Genomic DNA, 21000 nt, shown 5'->3' with positions numbered 1-21000 from the left:
CAAAAATCAGGTTCAAACCCTGCTGGCAAGAAGTGATTAAAAAAAAGAATTGAGAGAGGAAACAGCATAAAAGTACTAGCCTCAGTCCCATGGTGGCAAATGTGGAGGTGAGCCACTAGCATGGATGTGGGGGAGCATGCTCAGAGGAGGATTGTGGGCAACGGAAAGAATCTTTCCTGTCTTTCTGTCTGAGGAGGCAGCTTCGTGGCTGGAAAAGTTTGACATTTTAAGAAACAAGTATGATAATTTCAGCATTTCTCCCACTTACTGACCAACACTGTTGAGAACATTCTCATATATTCTTACAGATTTGTCAGAAATTACTATTCTGGTGGCGACCTATTCAAGTTTCCCTTTTGTTTTGCTTCCCCCGTGAATTAGCCATGTGCCTGCTAAAGGCCCTGCAAAACATTTATCCCAGTGAAAATGTATGTTAGAACAGCAAGGTTTTTCCTCATTCCATGTCAGAATTGTGCTGCTTTTAGTGCAGTTAAATCTATAGTTTTTCTGCAATTGCACGTAGATAGCTCCTGCAGTAGCAGCAGGTAGAGTAACTGCTTTCATCTGTTCTTGTGTGGAGCGTGGGGTGCATGGGGGAGCACACTGCTGCCTGCACCCATCCCTTCTGTGGTCCCATCCCACAAACCCCACAACTCTGCTGATTCTGAGTACTGCAGAATTTGTGAAGAAGTTATTAGTTTTCTTTTGGTTTTCTTCTCTCTGGAGGTTATTGTTGTTCAAGAATTGTAGATGACTTAGTTTCTCAGAGCTCCTTTTCCTATAAATTTCAAAGCTAGATGAAATCAGTGACTTGACATAAAAGTAACAAGTAGGCTACAAGACAAAACACATTCTTGCACACTCCTGTAAGAGAACCTAGATTATTTCAGCATGAATATCTAAGTTATCAGCTGTTACATTCCTCATTTCAAATCTCATAATTTCTCTTAAATCACATTTTTGTGATTTATATTTAAGTGAGTTTTTAGCCCTTGTGATTCTGAAGAAAAGGGATAAAAAGCATAGTTCTTCAGAGGGAAAAGAGGTGCCTAAGTAGTGACAAATAAGTCTCATGAGCCAGAGCCTACAGTACCTGGTTTGCGAAGCCTCGTCTTTTCTGCAGTCGCATGCAGCCCTGGTGCGCATGGGGGATATGAATAGGAAGAGGTGTAATGGAATTTAAAAGCTTGTGAGTGTCAAAGAGAAATGTGGAAACTGAAAGAGATTATATATGTACATTTGTGTGTACGCATATATATGTATGTACACACATACAATTTTATTTTTCAAATGACTGTAGGCTATAAGCTCGTAGCGTTTCTTTACCAACTTAGTCTGTTCGGTGTGGTACTTGATTGTCCACAGTAAGACAGCTGAGTAATTTTATTCTTTGGCAAATAATAAGATCTTTTGCAAGTGTTGCTCCATTTAGCAAACAGGCTCAATGGACAAAAAAAAAAGGCATTCTGAAAAATTCAGCTTTCTCATTCTGACTTGTTCTAAGTGAAATACTAGTGTTGAAATTTATTTTAAAATACCCAGTCACTCAAAGCAATTATATAATGTATTTCCTGGTTAGGCTGCCAGATTGAAAGTCTGTGGCACAAACCCCATCATTAGCTCACTTTGAATTTTCAAGCTACCTTTCAGACTGTGCCTTCATAACAAACAGTGAAGGTAGCTCGGCTTGTTTGTTTTTATGTGCACTGAACCCCCTTTACCTTGGACTGCTCAACCAGAAAATGCTGATGCTTCCCCTGGTCTATCTTCCTTCAATCTCTTCCCGAGGTAATTGCAGGAAGTGCAGGGGGGGATCACAGCCCAGCTCGGCCCCCCTCTTCCTTCTCGGTATTGCTCTGTGTCTGCAATGTGGGGATCAGGGAAAGAGCACCTGCAGAAGGGGGTAGTGAAGCCTTGCTAGGAGTAGGAAGAACATTTATTTATATGAAGACAGCCTGCTTTTTTTTTTAAGTCAACAGGTCTGAGACAAGAAAGAAACAGCGTGTTTAAAAAAAAAAAAAAAAAAACAAAAAACAACTCATTGAAAAGCAATCTAGAATAACAGGTGATGAAGCCTGGTGAAGCAAGCCAATGCTTCTGGAAATTCAGAACTTCCAGGGAAACAAGGGATGCAATTATTTTTGCCAGTCCCAAGCACTCAAAAAATCTTAAGGCAGGCTTTCCTCAAAAATTAAAAAAAAAAACAACAGGTAAAGTTGGCTCAAGAAATTCATGAGACAGGATTTTTCATCTGTTTTTTACTGTCTGGTAGAGCAAGACAGAAAACTTCCAGTGAAAGTAAAATTTCAATCAAAAGACTGCCTCATTTAAAACAAAACAAAACAAAAAACCCATGTGGGGAAGGATTTTAAAGCTGTTGGAATACTTTGGGTATTTTTAAACAATAGTGGTTTCAGAAGTGTGACATAAATGGTCTATTTTGTTGTTTTCTCAGTTGTTTTTCTTAAAATTGTTTAGAATTAACACATTTTAAAAAGAAAATGGAAGTTGAAGATCTTAATGTAAACCCAAACCAAACTTTTTTTAATATGAAGTGAATCATTTTAGATGCACACGGAATTAATATGGAAAAGGAAGGGCTGTTTTTCTTTGTGAAAGGTTTTCAATTTGAATACTGAATTAACAAACCTGTTTGTGATCCAGGTCTTACTTGGGTGCTTGTGCTCTTATTTTGAGTCTTGGGGTTGTTTTTGTGTTGTGGTTTTTTTTTTTTTTTTTGTTTAAACTGAAGCACTATGTGTGTATCTCTCTTACTTTGTTAGAGTTGTAGCTTTTTTTTAACATAACCTTATGGCCAGCTATGCCAGTGCTGGACTAAACAAAAGATTACTATCTTGGAAGACCAACAGTAAGATTTTAAAACGGGGTGACAATATGTGCACAAGGGGAGTGATAAGGGGATGCAAAGAAGCACAGCTTGAGAACGCTGTGCTCTGGCCAGGGAGGGCTTGGGTGTCCCTGCATCCTCGTGTGCAGCCTCTGCCCAGCTTTCTCTGAGCCACACAAAGGCACTGCAAGATGGGTCTTTCTCCCCAGCTCTTTCAGAAAGCCAGTGGCATCCTGCTTCAGTTGAAATGAAGATTTTCCTTGCTGTGGGCTCGAGTTCAGGCAATACACCTCCCTGCTCCTTCTTTGTCTCACCTATTTATTTTTTGTCATCTCTCATACTTGACTCAACCTGATCAGCAGCTGCAAGAAGGGTTAGCTGTGTGCCTGTCATCTGGAGCAGCCTCACTACCACCTCATTTAATCTCTAGTTTCAGTCTGATGTGCTTTGTCCCTTGCCTGCCTATCACAACTTTTCTCTTGTTCCTCTTGGTTTAATCCTTAGCGTGAGATATTCTGTGCTGGAGAATAATGCAACTGTGTACCCCCACCCGCAGATGCTGTGCTACAAGCTGTACTACTATGAGTCCTCTTACTTTTTGTGTCTGGAATGGGCTGGGGAATGATAAATCCAGACAAGTACTGCTGCTTTTATTGTCAGATTGCGTCAGCGAAAGGCAGCTCTCGGGAATATAAACAGCCTGAGGCATGCTGCCCTGCAGGTCACCTTGAAAGGGTATCTTGTCATCGCGGCTGTACTGTCAGTCTTGTAAGGGAGCATTTATGCCAGCTCGAGTTTAACTTTATGCCTGTTTCAGGCCTTTCCTGCATACATCTATCAGATGTACTTGTGGATGAGCTAAGATTCATTATAAAAAAGAAAACAGCATTGTGGTTTTTACCTGCTGAAGCATTTTTCAGTTCTTGAAATGGAAGGAACAAAGGATCTATTATAGATGGAGGGAAAATGTCCTAACAGTGCGAGGAGGAATGTACTGACAGAGGAAATGAAATTACTTTCCTCTGCTTTTGAAATGTGTGGATAGAAGTAGCCAAAATCTTCAGTATGGGAGATTCCCTATTATTATACCACCTGGAAGGTAGCTGCAAGATAATAGCATTTTCCTTGCTTGTGAATGATTCCTTTTTTTGTGCAGGAGCGGAGTAAAATGGGGATCGTAATTTTGCAAGCAGCTAGTCCTGGCAAAGCTGGCTAAGCTGCCGTGCTTCCCAAGGAATTAAAACAGTAGAAGTCATAATTCCCAATGAAAATTAGTGAAACATAGCAGGTGCTTTTGAAAATTTTACCCATGTGAAAAAAAGAATTACAAATCTCGTATTTCTTAGGAATGGAGAAAAGACAAACTTTTTGGGATTGGGCTTTTGTTTGTTTGTTTTCTTTGAATCAGAGATTGAGAAAGCTGTCTTCACACTTCTTTTTCGCAGTTACCTTTTAGAAAATCACTTCTTAAATGAAGTGGGGAATCAGACTGTCTTCTTTATGATGAGTAGCACTGGAGTCATAAAGTTGCAGATTTCTACTTAGTAATCTGCACCATTCTTTGTGGAGAATAAAGGTGAAAGCAGCTGATCAAATAATTAAATCCAGATAAAGTTATGGAAGCAAGACAAAAATGTTACTCTTGCACTTAGGCTGCAATCTCTGTCTCTACTCCTTCCCTTCCCAGCAAAGCTAAAAGCAGAGGACTTGGCTTGTACCACTCCTGCCTAGGGCTCTGTGTTGGCATATGCGTATGTTTAGGAAGATCTAGTGGTTTAGGCTTGTATTTGGCCTCTAGCCAGATACAAGTAAAAATTCTTGAGAAGATCATTGCATGGGGTTGTCATGGGGAGAGTAATTTCTAGATTTGCCTCTCCCCTCATGGACAAACTTTCCTTGCAATTTCTTACTCCCTTAAAGTATCCTGTCTTTCCCATTGTAGGATCTGTCAGGTTTTTCTCAAGGGCAGGAGTCCTGTCTTTTGTTTCTCACCCGCTTCATTCTGCGGGGCTCGTAACTCATCAATTCCTCCACTGATGGCAGGTGCAGAGCTCATTCTGTGTATTTTTTCTACAACCATCCCAGCTTTTTTCCCCATACTGTCTTTTACTCCTGGTATGTCCTTTCTGAACTGTACCATCAACTTCCTGTTGCTCAAATACTCTCCTACAGACTGCTGTTGTTACAGGGCAAATGCTCTTCCTTGCATACATTCTCTCTGAAATCTCTGTCACTTGGCCGTTGAGTTTAGCCCAGTACTACTTACTACCCAGGTGTCTTATTTAGTGAAAATGCCCTGGAAGCACTCTTTTGAACATTTGTTCCACTTCATGTACTTGTACGTATTGAAGGCAGAACACTATCTTCTCACCTCAGAAATGGAGTAGAGACAAGTAAAAAATGCAAACTCCCAGGAAAAAGTACACTGCCTCCACAGTGGGGATGGAAATGCCCGTGGTCCTGAGGTGATGCCTTTAGTGTGTTGTGGGGAGGATGTTAAAAGCAAGTTAGAGCAGTCTGAGAGATGCTTTAAATTATGCCTGAGCACCAGAGGTCCAAGTTTTGGAAGGAGTCTCTTTCATCTCTTGCTGGTGCCTTCTGGCCTTTCAGCTGTGCTGAGCAGAGCTGTAGTGTGGTTGCATCTGCCCACAACGGCATGGTGGTTTCCTGTTTCATCCTTTCAAAATATTATCCATCAAGTTCTTGTCACCATCGGTATCCAGAGCACCTTGCTGACTCTGTCTGCACACCGGGTCCTGGGTCCCATCTTTGAGTACTTTTCTGGAGAGAGATGGGATTGCTCAGTAGTGTGTTCTTCAACACATGTTTGAGTGTTATGAGTTGGGGGCTGGAATCACTGCCTTCAAAACGTCATTGTAAAAGAAAATGTGATTTGTAAGTTACCCCAACACCTCAATCAAAAATTCGAAACCTTAAAATGTTTAATTTGGCATTCCTAGGTTCAGAATGACTGAAAAAGACTTTTTTCTTCTTTTTTCCTTCCTAAACATTAGTAAAGAGAAGAGTTTCTGTTGTTGGCAGAGATTTTGTGGGCCAACTTTTAGGGCGAAATATTGGTTTTTGAGTAGGGGATTCTAATGGAAAAGCTGAGTACCAAATTCACACAAGGTTCTTCTTAATTATAGAAGCCAAAAGCTCTTCCAGATGTCTGTCAACCCAACATGCTGGATGCTGCCATCACTGGTTTTAATAAAAGCTTATATTCAGCAAACTTTATTACTGATTTACTGTATGTTACTTAAGCCAGAAAATGTTTTTGCTCTAAAAAGTAAGCAAACAAACACCTGATACTTTCATCAGTTGCACTCCAGCATGTCATTTACTGTGTTAAATACCACTCCGGTTCCATTATTTTACTGAAGATTTTCTGTAGATTGCCATTGTTAAAACTGGAATTTCAGAAACTCTTTTGAAGAAGTACATAAGCAAGAAATGCACATGAACAAATTGCTAAATGGTACGTGCAAAACAGGTGAAGCCACTAACAATGCAAACACATACGTGACATGCACAACCAGGCAGGCATTTCTGTGAAAATTACCTGTTTGTACATGCAACTAATAAATACTCTAAAGAAAAATGGAAGCTGAAAAAAACCCAGGAAAATGTTATAGAACAAATACAGGGAAGTGTGATGTGACTTTTTGAATACAAAAGTGAAGAGAACAAAACCAATAGAAAAATCATCAGTCAGAGCGTAGCTAATGAAATCTCTGAACAATGATGTAATTAAAGTGCATTAATCATTATAAAAGATCATTTCCCTTTAAACATCTGCTCCCATTCACTTGGCAACAGTCTGGGCAATGTCATGAATGATGGGGTTTTGGATTATGCTGAAGGGCATGTTTTATCTGAGAAACATGTAGAACATCCCCAGCTTGACAGGATCTGGGACAGCAGTGCTTTTCCTCAATTCATGTATAGCATTAAGGAAATAATGGGAAAAAAATTGGACATTGCTTACAGTGGAAAGGAAAACCTGGTATAAAACTGAACCCTGCCTTCTCAGCCGTGCAAACAAAATTTAATTTGGTGCCGATAGATTCAAATAAAGTAATCCCTCTGGGAAAAGAGCCCCCGCTCAGCCTGCTGCTTTTAAGAGAGCCTTAGGAGCCATAGTTGCTTGTAGGAGAGACCTTGTTCCTCCCCACTGAGAAGTCAGCACCACAAAAGCTTTCCTGACCCCTTTCTCTGTGGCAGCCGGGCTGTACCAGCAAAAGAGTGAGATTAGCAGTTTCAGGAGAAAAATCTCTTTTTCCTCTGGCATAAGCAAAGTGTGCAGAAGGGCCATGACAATCCCTTATTGCCTGACAGTCTGTGGCTCCGAGGCATCTGCCTGCCTCCCCCGTGCCTGAGACTGCCTGTGAAGTGGATGCACATGTGCTTCAGTAAAGCCTCTGTCTGCAGGTACCAGTTTGGAGCATAGCTTGCTCCAGTGCTATTAGGACTGGGTAAAGTTTCTCATGGGCTGTATTTTGTTTAGGGTTAGGTCAGGAGTCCTGGATTGCCGTTTTTGGCTCTGCCATTTGACTGAGTCACTTAGGGAGGAATTTGTACAGCTAGGGACTATTTTTTTATCCTTGTACAAATCTGGTACCTTGTTGCATTTCCATGCAGTTGGTAGCATGGACACTGGCTGTGGGCACAATTGGTGGCCCCTGTGCACCTGCATTTTTCTTCTGTCTTGCTGTGCTTTAGTGTCTGTGTCTAAGGCAGGGAGGGGGAGGAGGCAGGAGTTGTGCTTGTCTTACAGGGACATATCTGAAGGTGGAGCTCTTTGAGGCCCAGTAGCAACAAAGATCCTCCAGCTGCAAAGCAATGCTGATTTTTATGCTAGTCTTGTTTTTGTAGCAAATCTATAACACGCAGCAGTTAGGGAGCATGGATCTCACAAGTGTTGGCTTCGGAGTGCTGTATTTCTACCCCATTTTGGTCATTTACTGCTCACTTAAGGTCTCCTTCATGGCACATAATCAGGAAGCCTTTACCAGCCTCTGGACTTGGGGCTACATTGGTGGTGAAAATGCATACACCCATGTGGATTTCCAAGGGAGGCAGACAAAAGGAGCCCAGATCCCATTTGGAGAAAGGAGGACTGGGGCTGCGGACATTGTACATGGTTATGCTGCTTCATACCCGTTTTTGGCAGTTCTGCAAATTCACAGAGGATGGATGCTTTTTCTGCCTGGGCAGAGTGCCCTTCCAGCTGTTAGGTGGGGAAAGTGAAAATGAACTCAGCTTTGGTCTTTGCTGTTCAGTTACAGGTAAAATACTTCATCTGGTTTGTGCCTGTTCATAACTATACTTACCTTCTTTGTAAGGGCTTTGTAAAAGTGATTTGGAGAGGTTCAGATAAAAAGTATCCAGTTTATTGTTTTCTGTTTCTCAAAGCTGGTAAAGTCATACAGTGGTATTTAAACAAAATCAAAACGAACCTCTTCGCTTCTCACAGGAGTGCGTAGATTAGTATTGCAGAAGCCCGATGTCAAGATTTCAGGTTTAAGTGCTGTTGTCTTTAACTTGATGATGTTTTAGGTGTGGTATGGATTGCTACCAGCCTGTTGCTGCCATGCCAACTGATACCTTTATAGTCCAGCCTAGATAGGTCCTAGCCTGAGAGCAAGGGTGTGCTAGCCACCTTTGCAGGTAGCGTGTTCAGTGCTGCGCAGAAAGGGGAGCCCATGCAGGCTGCAGCCAGGTGCCTTGGATCCGCTCACCACCATACGCCCTCTCTCCTATATGCTCTTGCCTGGGCCCTGCTCTGTCCGAGAGCACAGTTCTGCTTTTCCCTAATAGCCCTAATTCCGCCCAGTAGCCTCTGGAGGACTGAAGTGAGGATGTACTCTATGTGGCTGCAGAAAGCGAAGGACATAGCATCTTTGAGTCCTCCTCTTTTCATCACTTGTTCTGGACCTGAACCAAAAGCTGCAAAATACATTGGTGTAGTCATAGAAAATTCAAATAGGTTTCCACTGCATTGTGTGTATTTTAAAAAAATGAATACAATTAACTGACAAATTTAGCTTCAGGTTTTCTTTGGGCAGTGGGTTCTTCACGGTTCCAGCTGCAGGCATTGGTAGAACAGGAAACCAGGGCAGAACATTATGCAGGTAAAGGTGTCCAGGAAACCTGCCTTGCATAAAAGCCATCGTGCAGATATCTAATGTAACACACAGTTTCCTTACTGTACTCACCCCATTGTCCTTACGCAAACATGCAAACATAGTTATGCAAATCTGTGCACTTAATGCCATATTTTGTACCCATCCAAAACATCCAACGCTTCCAAGGGAAGCAAGCAGCTCTATTTCAGGCAAGTGTCTTCGGAGCCCACTTCTGTAAAGATGTATAGCTGAAGTTAGACACATATATTGAAAATGGTGGTATTTAGATGAATAGACCTATTCATGTTGTGCATAGGGTCTGAAATAATGATTTAGTCATTCTCTTTTTCTGAACTGTTTGTGTAATGCAGAGTTTGTAAGCTTTCATTATAGTGTAGGTCATGTGCAGACACAAACAACTATGTTTTTCTTTGGAGACTCAAGTCCTATATATTGTTCATTTGAAATTTTTGGTTAAATCAGATGAGGTTATTTATGTGAAAGGGACTGTCCTTGTATCACTGCCACCTAATGGTCAGGTCATTGTAGTTAGGTGCCTGGTTTAGGTGTCCCCCGAAAAACTGATCCTATCACCAGTACTAACCTATTGTCTTGTAAGACCATATAATGCTGTTAACTACCCTTGACTTCATTTTCAGCCCTTAATAGTCTATACTGGAGCCTCACTGGACACCGGTATGTACATTTGTGCTCTGATGGCATATAAGAGATAAGGGAATTTAGTTTTTGTATGGCAAAATCCAGGAAGAAATGGAAAGCATTAATCAGATGGGTGTAATCTCCAAGGGAGCAAGTACTTCATTTTAATTCAGCATTTCCCTTTGATGAAAACTTTAGTGAATGTTATTATGTGGAATTTATATGAAGCCTGGGTTTAGGTAATCAGCTTTAATATTTATACTCTTAGGGAAAAAAATTGAATCATTAGTAAGCATGCATAATTAATGAATAAATTATATTTTTCCTTTGTTTTCCTTCAGGTATAAGGAAATGCTAGATCTAGTGATATCACCCAGCCTGACTGTAAATAGAGAGTGCCCTGACAGACTGAAGCTTAACCTTTCTAGCATTTATGCCACGGCTCCAGATGACATAGAAGGTAGGCTGCCTCTTTTGCTTACTCCTTACTGGCTTTAACATAATGTGTGTGTATGTATGTAACCAAAGGGAACTGGCCGCATGCAAGGCCTCTGCTTCTGACAATTAGTTCTACAGTATAGTGAGCAACTGAGTATTTTTTTGTATTTTTGAGTATTTTTTTGTAGATGCTCCAGTTGTGGCTGAATCCTTTAGTTCAGCAATGGTTTGAATGCAAATGGAATTGAAATGTTTTATATGTAGATATATGTCTGTGTATAGTAGGTGCATACGTATGCCCACGTGCATGTATATATTTGCTCCACTAGAATAATTACAGGTATAAAACATATTTTGTGTAGAGCTGGTAGTTTTTGTTTGGACCCCACTAGAGCCCCAGTGGTGGCATCAACGTGAGTCCCTGTGCTTCGGTGGCTGTGCTGCTGCTGTTGGGATGGGGAGCGTGGGGGCTCCCAGGCCCAACAGCATATTGTGCAGCCAGAAAACATTTTGCCAAAGCAGCCCCGTGCCCCAGTTTGCATCGCTCTGAGATCATTGCTATCATCTCCAAACAGTTAGCCCTGCTGGCCTCTGGTCTGAAGTTTCACATTTGGCAGGTACCAAGGACAAATTCTTTCAGTGGTTGAGGCTCTGATGGAAATTTATCTGCTCTTCTCCTCCTCCTTCCCCCCATCATACTGTTCAAGTGAAGGAAACAGAAGAATGTTAAATCTGCTAAAAAAATTATTGGCAAGTGATGCAGCTGAACTAGTTCTTGCTAGTACAATCCCAGCTATTGTTTGCTGCGGTCAGGATCTGTCAGCCTTCCTGTTGGAGGGGAGTTAGCAAAAGGCACTGGCTATTATGTTTTAGTAGTATGTTTAACCCTTCATTTATAGGCTTTTAAAAGCCAAGGAGATGTTTTGCTTGCATGTTTGCTAAGGCATTAGAAATTGCGTGATTAAATCACGTACATCACGACTGCCTATTTACAGGAGCAGTCAAAGGGATAACAATCTAAAGGAAACATCCTTTTAAATGTACGTGTGTGCAGAAAAGATTAGAGCTAGAAATGATTTTTAAATACGTAATTTTGTAAACTTCTTGGTGCAGGAACTATGTGTTGTTATGTGATGTAAATAAGAGGCAACACAGCACTTGTGCTGTTGGACACCAGTTTGCTAGTGACAGCTCATGTTAATACATTTCTTATAGAAATATTATGGTTATTTTTCTACAGAATGATCCCCTGTGCAACCAAGATTATGCTCTTTCCCTTGAAAATACTTCTTGTTAATTTGAAGAACAGGAAAATACTTGTGTGTTTATCAAGTCTCATACTGACAGAGATTTTAATGCAATAAATGCACACAAATGTATGCTCTGTATTACACATATAGTTTTAATTTTATCAAGTCTAGTTGCAATACTTACTTATGTAGATGTCCACATAGATGTCTGGCCTGCTTTTTTCATGTGTGCTTATCATGAGATGTGCAATTATATCAATATAATTTTCAAATGCACATTTTGCCTGTAGTCCTACACTTTCAGGTAGAAACACATGTAGGTTTAACTTGCCTTTTTTTTTTTTGGCAATGACAGTAGCATATTGCATATTCACATACAGTAAATCCCCATTTGGCATTCTTGGCAAACGTATTTACTCTGTACTTACCTCTTTCGAAAATAAAAATTTGAAGAGGTAATATTTTTCAAATAGAAAAGAAATTAAGCTTATGCTCAAACTGTCTGTTCTGCTGTTTTTCAAATGTAAAAGGCATTACGAATTGAATGAAAACTAAAAAAGTATATTTCTTCAATGCAATTCTGTTAGGCAGTGCACAACAGTGTGAAAGAAATGGTATAGTTTTTTTTTTTCACAATCTAAAAATCTAATTTTCTAAACTGTTTTCTTTCAGGTAAGTCAAAGCAAATTTTTCATAGTGAGTTTGAAGATGAGTCAGGTAAGCCCAGCTTTGGATTTAAAAACAATCTGTTTTTCTATATCTGTATGTGTAAATGAATATGTACATTTGTATAACACTATCCTTTATCTTTTCTTTTTTTAACTAAACCTCTCTGCCTGATGCTTGGGAAATAGGTTACTGTTACCCATATTTTATAGGCAGAGGAATTAAGGCAGTGTTGCTGGTGAGTTTTACTTTTCTAAGGTGTTTCAGGGTTGTAAGGGCATGAAGAAGGAACCCTTATGGTTTTGTTTCTGTCAGTGATTAGGGTGATTCTGTTAGCAATTAGGGCTGTATGGGTTGCACGGTCCCTCCCCTGGTACACTCTCCTCCTGCCTGAGCTGTTCTTTGCAAACGGGTCAGTGCTCAGAGCTCCTCTGTAGGGGACCCTGGAAGAGGACACAAGGGGGTTGTAGCTGTGATATTTGCCCTTCTGTGGTGTTTTGGGGGTGTACTCAGCCAGAGGGAGAGCTCTGGCAGAACTGAGGGACAACTTAGGATAAGTTGGGATAAGAAAGGGCACAAGGCTTGAATTTGTTGTGGAGGAGGGTGCAATGAGAGGAATATGGCATGGGAAAGCACTCAGGAGGAAGAGCGGAGGGTGAGTGATGAAAGTGTGTTTGATCACAGTGGCTGTATTTGGGCCAGTTTGTTCTGTTTCTTCTTCATACCCAGAGAGGAGAGGAAGGGGGTGGAACAGATGTCCAGCATGGTGCTAGGAAAGACATTAGAGTCTGGCGCATAGGCGTGGACAGATGATTCTTGGGTCTGTTGCTGCACACATAGATGTACCCAAGCTGGGTTTTTCTCTTAATAATAATAATCAGCAGTGTCGATGCAGTCATGGCCAGCTCACTCTGAAACCTGTTCCACCCCCGCTCCCCCCCCCCCCCGGCATCAGTGCCTTTGTTACCAGAGCCACCTTCCCTAAAGCAACGATGCTGCAGTAACACGGCTCCAATACTGCACGTGAAACAGTTGGGAGACTCTTAAAGGTATGCATGGGGCAAGAAAGCAGTCACAGTCGGCTTGCAGGCACTTGGCTGGGTGACAGGTTGCTGGGGAGAGAGCCAAGAGGCTCGGGAACATTACCGCAAAAAGGCTGTTTGCTTTCAGATGCAGAAAAGGGTTCAGTAAGCACCTAAACACAGACACCTTTATTTTCACATTTTTCATCTATTCTAGATAGAACCTAATGTGTAGTTCTTATTACACAACTGCAGTTATCCTGGAGAAGAGAGAAAGGAGTACATGGATATTATTTAATTATTTTTTTATTTTGAATAAAGTTATCTCTGAAGATTTCTGAGTTTGTGAAAAAAGGGCCTCCTTTTTGAAGAAAGTGTGCATTTTAGATGTTTCCATCTTTTAATCAAATGTTATTGTTTCCTAGGAAATTAATCTCAGTCTTGTTAAGCTCAGTATTATGTTTCCTAGCAAATTTAGAATTGCAGTATTAGTATTATATACAGTAAACATTATAGAAATTAACATTCTAAAAAAATCTTTTAATTAATATTTTCAGTATTATTATTACATATAATAGACATTATACAAATCAACATTCTAAAAAAGAGTAATATCTAGTAATTAATATTTTTAGTTAGAACTCATGCACCTCCATTGGCATTTTTCTATAAACAAGTGAACAAAGATAAAAATGCATTTTTAAATGAAATGTAGTTTGAAAAGGTATCAGATTAAATGTTTGTATTTTTAAAAATAGTTTGGTGTAATCTCCATGCTATAATGTAAAATGATAAAGCCATGTAAAATGTTGTGAAAAAGGGTTGTGTAGGAAAGAACTACTTCAAAAGAAAGTTAAATCAGGAAGAACAAACATTTCATGTGCGAGCATATTGGATCTTTTTGGATGTTCTCTCCATGTTTATGGCGTAACTAGTTACTCAAACCCATAGAACTATTTGCATGTATTTAGACTTTATATGCACTTGTGTATTTAATTAAATAAAACATGCTTTAAATGTTTAATTCACCAACTTACAAACAGCTGAACAAATGAAGTGGTGCTGTTTTGGACAACTTCATACTGAAGATAATCCTTCTACAGCATTGTGGGTACGCCCCTGTCGATGCATGGGACAGCACTGCAGATGTTTCCTGCCTGGCGGTAGCAGTGTCAGGCATCGGGGGCACTGCAAGGAATCTCCCTTTCCACGCAGCATGGGCACCTGCAGTTGAGAGGTCATCTTCTGCATGTGATTGGGTGATATTTCCTATCCCGTGTAACAAATTACACTATAGATGCCAGCAGCCAATGTCAAGGATGGTGGTGCTGCCGTCAGTGGACAACATGATGCTTGATGTTCTCCCTGCATGGAGAAGCTGTGTGCAATTAGTCTGGTGTGTTCACTGATGCAGCCAGCAGATAGAGAGGCTGAATCTGTTGTGCCTAATGTCATTACTGATGATTGTGAGGGTGTTTTGGCATTTATAGTGCTGTAATAACATCTAGGAGCTCCAGCCAGCAACCGAGAAGCAAAATTTGGATGGCATTATGGAGGCAACCTGTGTAATACTCATGGTGGCATTTAGGTGTGATGTTTTCAGTACAACTTGCAGGCAACTTGCAGGTTTTAATTTAGATTTTTTAAAAATCTTCATTAATTAAACCTAAATTTATCTCTAAAGCTGGTGGCACATTTTCCTTTGATAGTGTTGCAGGATACAACTGTTCAGTACATTGGAAGGCATCCTGCACATACAACCTGTGATATATTTCCTACTGGTTTAATATTTTGATTGCTGACAGGTCAATAAGGTAGGTTATAGTTAACTCAAAAAATTCAAGAGTAAGGAGATTTACAATGTTGTATTTTTAATATTTGTTTTAATTTGATGTATTTTAATGAACATTAAAGAAAGTGAGTCATGGTCTAGGACAGTACCAAAAAAGGCAAAAGGGCAAAAAATGCAGTGAGCTTAAATCACTTCAGTAATCATAGTAGTTGCTTTTGTAGCCTTTAGCATATGAGTCATCCTACCAAAGCCCAGCTTCATGATTGATTGATATCATGAGTCCCATGAGAAGAAGAAACTGGTAGCTCAATCCATCAGTATCACCCTCAGTTAAAAACTAAATCTATATTTGTTTGTTGTTAAGTGGAGAATAACTTTCTTACCTACTTCAGTTTGTGGAGATTCACTAAAAACGAAGTCTTCTAATTCCTGTATATTTTTCTCAAACCAGCAGTGGTAAAAACAGTGGTATCGGCTTGGACATAGAACAGAACATGATGAAAATCTAAGACCCTTTAATTTTGTTTTCCAGGCTGCAGCAAAGCAGCACCACAGTGTCCTCTCCATCTGTACTCCACAAAGTGAGTGCTCATGCCAAGTGCTGTAATTTAAAAACCGTGTTTTGCTGAACAGTCATTTTGTACAGACTTCTGTCACCTTAAAAAGCATTCGCCTAAGCCCATCCACCTGTTCCCCTGCACGTCTCTGTCCCAATGAAGTAACTGGTTCTTAATCTTGTTAGATATGGAGTGAAAGAAGGTTTGAGGTACTGTGCACTGTACTTTTGTACCCTGTGACTCCAAACCTTATCAGTTTGAATATTGTTGTGTTTATGAGTGACCACAGAGGAATATGTTGAAATGTCCGAGGTTTCCCATGACACTCAGTTGTTTGGCAAAATCAAAATGAAACATGAAAAATCAGTGTTGATTTTATTTTATTTTTTAACTTGCACATATTTTGCACAGTCTTAAAGTCCCCATGCATTTAGGTAGCTTAATCTTAATACCTCCTACCAGGAGCTGTATACTGAAACGAACTGTTGTCCCAGTCTAGTCAATTCTGATTTCCCAAAATATTCACCATCGTACTTTGGATATTATTTTATCAAAATGTCTAGAAATGTTCTACATGTGCTCCAGAACATCATGTACAGTAACTATTGCCTTAGACCTTCTGTTTTCTTGTTCTGAATAGACATTATCCCCATATAGTGGCAGTCCCATCTTTCCCAACAATGGCAACGTATGGACAGACTCAATACAGTGCAGGAATCCAGCAGGCTGCTGCATACACTGCCTATCCACCTCCGGGGCAGCCCTATGGCATACCCTCCTACAGTGAGTACTCTGACATTGTGTTACCTTTGAGGACAACTTCCTCTTGCTCCTAGAAGAATATATTTGAAGTCTTAAGCTTTAGAATGAAAGGTCATTTCTGTCTTGGCGATATTCTCTTCTCAGGCTAAGAGGAGTGTCTGACTTTGTTAAAAATTGTTAGGATTACTTTGAACTATCTATCAGGTCTTGATATCCTGGGTTATGGTCTTACAAACTAGGTAAGTTTGGAGCTGGTCAGTAGTAGGATATGAGGCAGCATGAGAAACTCAGATTCAGTAGGATGTGCCGCTCAGGAGTAGTAGCTGGTGAGTGTTCCCATGACTCACTGCCAAGACAAAGTCTCTTGCAGTAAATATGATATTTAGGTAAACTACACTTTCCCTTCCTTGATTCTTCCTGGGATTTCAATGATACAAGCTACTTAAAGAAAAACTTTTTGTATATTATTATGGAAGAGGCAAGACACAGAGCAGAATAAGGTATGGGTGAAATGATACAGAGTACTTTGGTTTTGCAAGACAGTTCGTATTCAAATGGATGGTTGTTAGTTGTAGGTGCAGTAAACATTTCTAGCCCCAGTCAGCTTTGTTCCCTGCTTTCCTGCACAGCCTCGCTAGCAGCTGTGGGGAGATGGTGCTGGCCAGGAGCAGCTGGGGGATTCAGGCAGGGGACTAATTAAACCAGCAGTCCTGACGGGGGAATGCCTGGTAAACCAAGTGTTAAGAGCGTCCTCAAGCTCTGCATGGAAATACTGAGCTCTTGAGGGAGCTGGGAAGTTCTTTCCACTCCTAAAGACCAAAGAGATAGTGCTCTTGCTTAGGTACAGCTCTTTAACATAGAGCTTTGGGCCCCTTATTCCTAGCTGATCCTGTGAGTGTCGAGTCTTGCAGTATTAAAATGGCTTCACAGTTCTGTTTCCGCTCCTGGTTTCTCTTGTGCTCTTAAACACCTTTGTTTGCTTGGCAGATAACAGTATCCCTTCCCAACAAGAAGTTTTTATACAGCCATTGACAAGGCTTTACTGAAGGGAAATTGAATGCAATGGTCTGGAAGGCCAGGGAAATGGGCTTGGCAGAGCTGAAGCTCTACCAGAATGATGAGAGGAATGTTTTGAGACCCTTTCCTGGAGCTACTTGTGTGTTTGCATCAGCTGGCTGATTTCCAAGGCAAACTGAACAGTTGTCCTGTTAGAGCAGGTGAAAGTAGAGCCATTTGCTACTGCCTAGAGTCTTTAGGGCATACATATGTCAGGCCCATATGCTGCTTATAAATCCTGCAGATGACCTCTTAGCATCCTTGAACAGGGATTTCCCTCCCCCAGCCCATATACCCTCTCTAAGATACTCAACACAGCATATGAAAAACTCCATCTGGCTGACAACCAAGAACAATGAAGCAGTATTGTCTTTAGGCACAAAAATAAAACTCAGCCAGTTTCTAGACAAAACAGAACATTGTGTGGAAATTAATTTGGTGCTAAGTTATTTCGCTGTCTTACAACAATTTTTAGACTTCCAAAAAGGCCCATTCGCTGAAGATTAATTGTGGCTGGGGTAGGTTGAGTGCTCGCATGCGGAGTGCTGATGTAATTGAAAAGCATGGGATGTTATGAAAAGCGGCTTCTCTGCGCACACTCGCAAATCCCTTCGCTTCCCCAGCAGTAATGGAGCCGGACGCTTGCACCAACACATGTTCATTCACTGTCCAAATAAACTTCCTGCGTTTCACAGTGCAGCATTGTCATCTTGTTGCTAACTTGTGCTCAAATTGCATTGCAGCTATTCTCACCTAAAGCTAAAATAAGTGATTTTTATTAGAGAAAACATTATCTGGGAGAACTTATTCCCAACCTGAGCAAATGCAGACTTGTTGCTTTTAAGAGTCATTAAGCTAGAAAACAGCATGTTTGCTGAAAGGCATGTGAATTGGACTTGTCTTTTGGCAAGTTTGCCTACAAGTGCTAAAAGATGACAACAGCCTGGGAAGTGTATAAATGCAAGGCCAGAACATCAACAGGGTCTTTGTTTAGTCCCAGCACTCAGGGTGTGTCCAATGGCTATTTTTTGTTTTGTGCAAATAGGCATGCAAAGGAGGGAAGGATCACGCCCAAAGGGTTCATAATAAGACGCACCTTTCAGCTGTTTATTTTAATAATACAGCTGTACAATCTCAGCAGCATCTCAGAATAAAGTATCAGCCCCAATCACTACCAGCAAAGGTTTCATCTTGCAATGTTTAATTCAGCTATTGCTGTTCCCCCTGTAAATTGTCAGTTTAATTGCCTGATTTTATTAATGAAAAGATTTTTGTGGCTTCAGGGCTTACCTATTGTTCCTGAACTGTATGTTATATCTAACTGAATAGATGATAACCCTCCTGTATGACTTGCCAATAAATATTTTGCTGCCACAGCTGAAAATATAATGCAAGTAAAAGATAACTCTGTTGAGAACAGAAGTCTTGAGGTTATTGAACACTGAAGATCTTGTTGCTTTGTTAATCATTGCTTGCATCTGATAACCGTTCAGAAAGTTCAGGAGTCAGTGAGTTTGTTTAATTCTAAACCAAAACTATTTGTTCAGAAATTGGTTTTGAAAACAATTCATGGTTGTTTCCCCATCTTAGCAAAAGTTCATTCAGGTGTGGATACAGGATGTAGCTGACTCAGATATTACTTGTGATGAAGTTACTTGACTCTATTAAAAAGAGACCTGTTTGGGTAATTCAGATAATTTAAAAATATATATATAAGAAAGTGTAGGAAAAAGAGTTTATTAGATTAAAATCTAGCTGAAAAATTGTTAATTCCTAAACTTGCTTTTTTACACCTTTTATGACAAACGCTTATGTTCTGGTCTTGGTTCCTACTATATACCCCAAAGGCATCAAAACAGAGGACAGCCTGAGCCATTCCCCAGGACAGAGTGGGTTTCTTAGCTATGGATCCAGCTTCAGTACCCCAACCGCCGGACAAGCACCATACACATACCAGATGCATGGTGAGTACAGCTTGGTGTCTTGCAGGATATGCTATCAGAAGTCAGAATCCTGTACCCCCATATGAGACCAATTCTTCTTCTTTTGCAATTACAGTGAAAAGCTTAGGTATGGGCAGTCAGGATAGGGAAGGAGGTAAGTCTTCATAGGTCTGTTTTGCTCATCAAGGAATTAATTTCTGGCTGAGGTACTGGATTTAGCACTAGTATACCCTAGCAAAACTTCACATATTATCAATATAAGCTTTGCCTTTCTGCAGAAACTGTGTTTTCTTTTTTTTTAATTAATTTTGTGACTGCATACCTGGGATTGTTGTGTTAGTGTGAATTCCTAGATTCTGAGTGGAAGCAAAACAAAGGTGGTTTTACACTTCATGCAAACAGTAATGTTAGTATTAAGCTTCTGTCCTGTGCTGTCCTGAATAAACTGCTCTGTGGTTAAACTGCTGTATATTCTCTCCACTAACTTTTTTTTTAAAAAAGCTGAGAGCTTGATACTAAAAAAAATTTGTTTACTCTTAAGACATAACTAATACCTGCTAAGATACATCTGCCTGTTTTAACTCCCAAAGTACCAACATCATTAATTACCTACAGACTGCTCAAGGTAAGGTTCAGAGGGGCAGAGCTGAAAGCAGCTGGTTTTTCCTCAAGGTTACTGAGCTAAGATTTAGTAAGTTTAGAATAACTGTTTTATTGTTGTCAGAATAATAATTGATTATAAAATAATCAATTGGATTCCCTTAAGGCTTCAAAGATGCTGTGTTGTGCTTGTAGCTTTATAACACTTTGTTTTGTTGTACAACCAGGAAGGCCAAAATATACTTTTATTTCTAAAAATAAAGTTCTTTTCTGTTCATTCCATTTGAGAAGCTGTATGAAACACCATCTCTCAGGAGACTGAATGTTGATTTGCCAACTCCAAGAAAGTCATGAAAGGTTTTAAATCTGAATTGCCAAGAAGTGTAAAGTAAATGAAAATAGCGGGATTTCATTTGTGATTCCCTTTAGCCCATTTCTAGCATGGTATTCGATTTCTTTGAGCATTTTGGTGCTATTGGTCAGAAACTTGAACTGCATATGGCAGGCTGTCATTATTTGGCTGGTATTCCATGTGCTTTTTCCTCCAGTGTGTGCTGTTCCTGATCTTTGTGAATTATGTTGATTTTTTTAAGTTATTTTTTTATTTTCCTAGGACTTGCTGAGTCATTAAGCATGAATTGGAGGAGGAGAACTAAAATTTGGATATACTCTGTGTAATCTGAATTTAAAAACTCCTGTCCAGGCAATCCTGCAAAGAATGGTGATAAATACTAACAAAACAATAGCAGATGAGAGGAACCGTAGCATAACCATTTCAGCTTTATCAATCGTTTTACATACAAGAAGAATAAGGAATATATTCTGAGAAAAAGATTATGTCCTTAAAATGTCACTCCATCTCTGTGCCTCTACCTTGAGTCCCCTGGGAGTGCAGTTTCATGCCTCACCTGTAGGCCTCATATTCTGAGTCCACTTTGGTATTTGTATTGAACTTGACTAGTAAAAAGTAAAGATTAGATTTTGTCTTCTGCTAAACTTCAGCACACCTGCGTTTGAAAGTGCCTTGCATTAAGCATGAATTGCCGCGAGTGCATGAACTGAGACAAGCGTTGAAAAAACATTTCCAAGAGATCAAAATGCAAATATTCTTGCTGTTTCTTGGCAAATACTTTAATTACTGTCAAAGATGTGACAGTAGCCCAAATGAATATACCTCAAGTACTTTAAAATTGCAAAATGTAGGTGCTGGTGAATGGGAAGAGTCAGGAAGCCCATCAGCCATGCAGGCTAAACGTGCTGCACCCTTTCTTGCTGTGG

At 40.2% G+C, this 21000-nt stretch overlaps 1 protein-coding gene across 8 annotated transcripts in view; it reads left to right on the top strand.

The window, feature by feature from the left end:
* The window catches only part of EYA2 (EYA transcriptional coactivator and phosphatase 2), a 103325-nt gene that overhangs the window by 33171 nt on the left and 49154 nt on the right, over positions 1-21000 (top strand). For 7 of the 8 annotated variants that reach the window (XM_072879420.1, XM_072879422.1, XM_072879423.1 and 4 more), the window contains exons 2-5: positions 9978-10096; positions 15337-15385; positions 16002-16144; positions 19027-19143. In XM_072879420.1, coding sequence (XP_072735521.1) covers positions 9988-10096; positions 15337-15385; positions 16002-16144; positions 19027-19143 — 418 coding nt within the window. In that variant the 5' untranslated portion in view covers positions 9978-9987. Of the gene's footprint in view, positions 1-9977; positions 10097-15336; positions 15386-16001; positions 16145-19026; positions 19144-21000 lie in introns of those variants that run through there. The other variant, XM_072879425.1, reaches the window with a different exon arrangement.

Source organism: Ciconia boyciana, chromosome 14 (assembly GCF_034638445.1).
Source record: "Ciconia boyciana chromosome 14, ASM3463844v1, whole genome shotgun sequence".
NCBI lineage: Eukaryota > Metazoa > Chordata > Aves > Ciconiiformes > Ciconiidae > Ciconia > Ciconia boyciana.
This window is presented reverse-complemented; position numbering and strand designations above follow the sequence as displayed.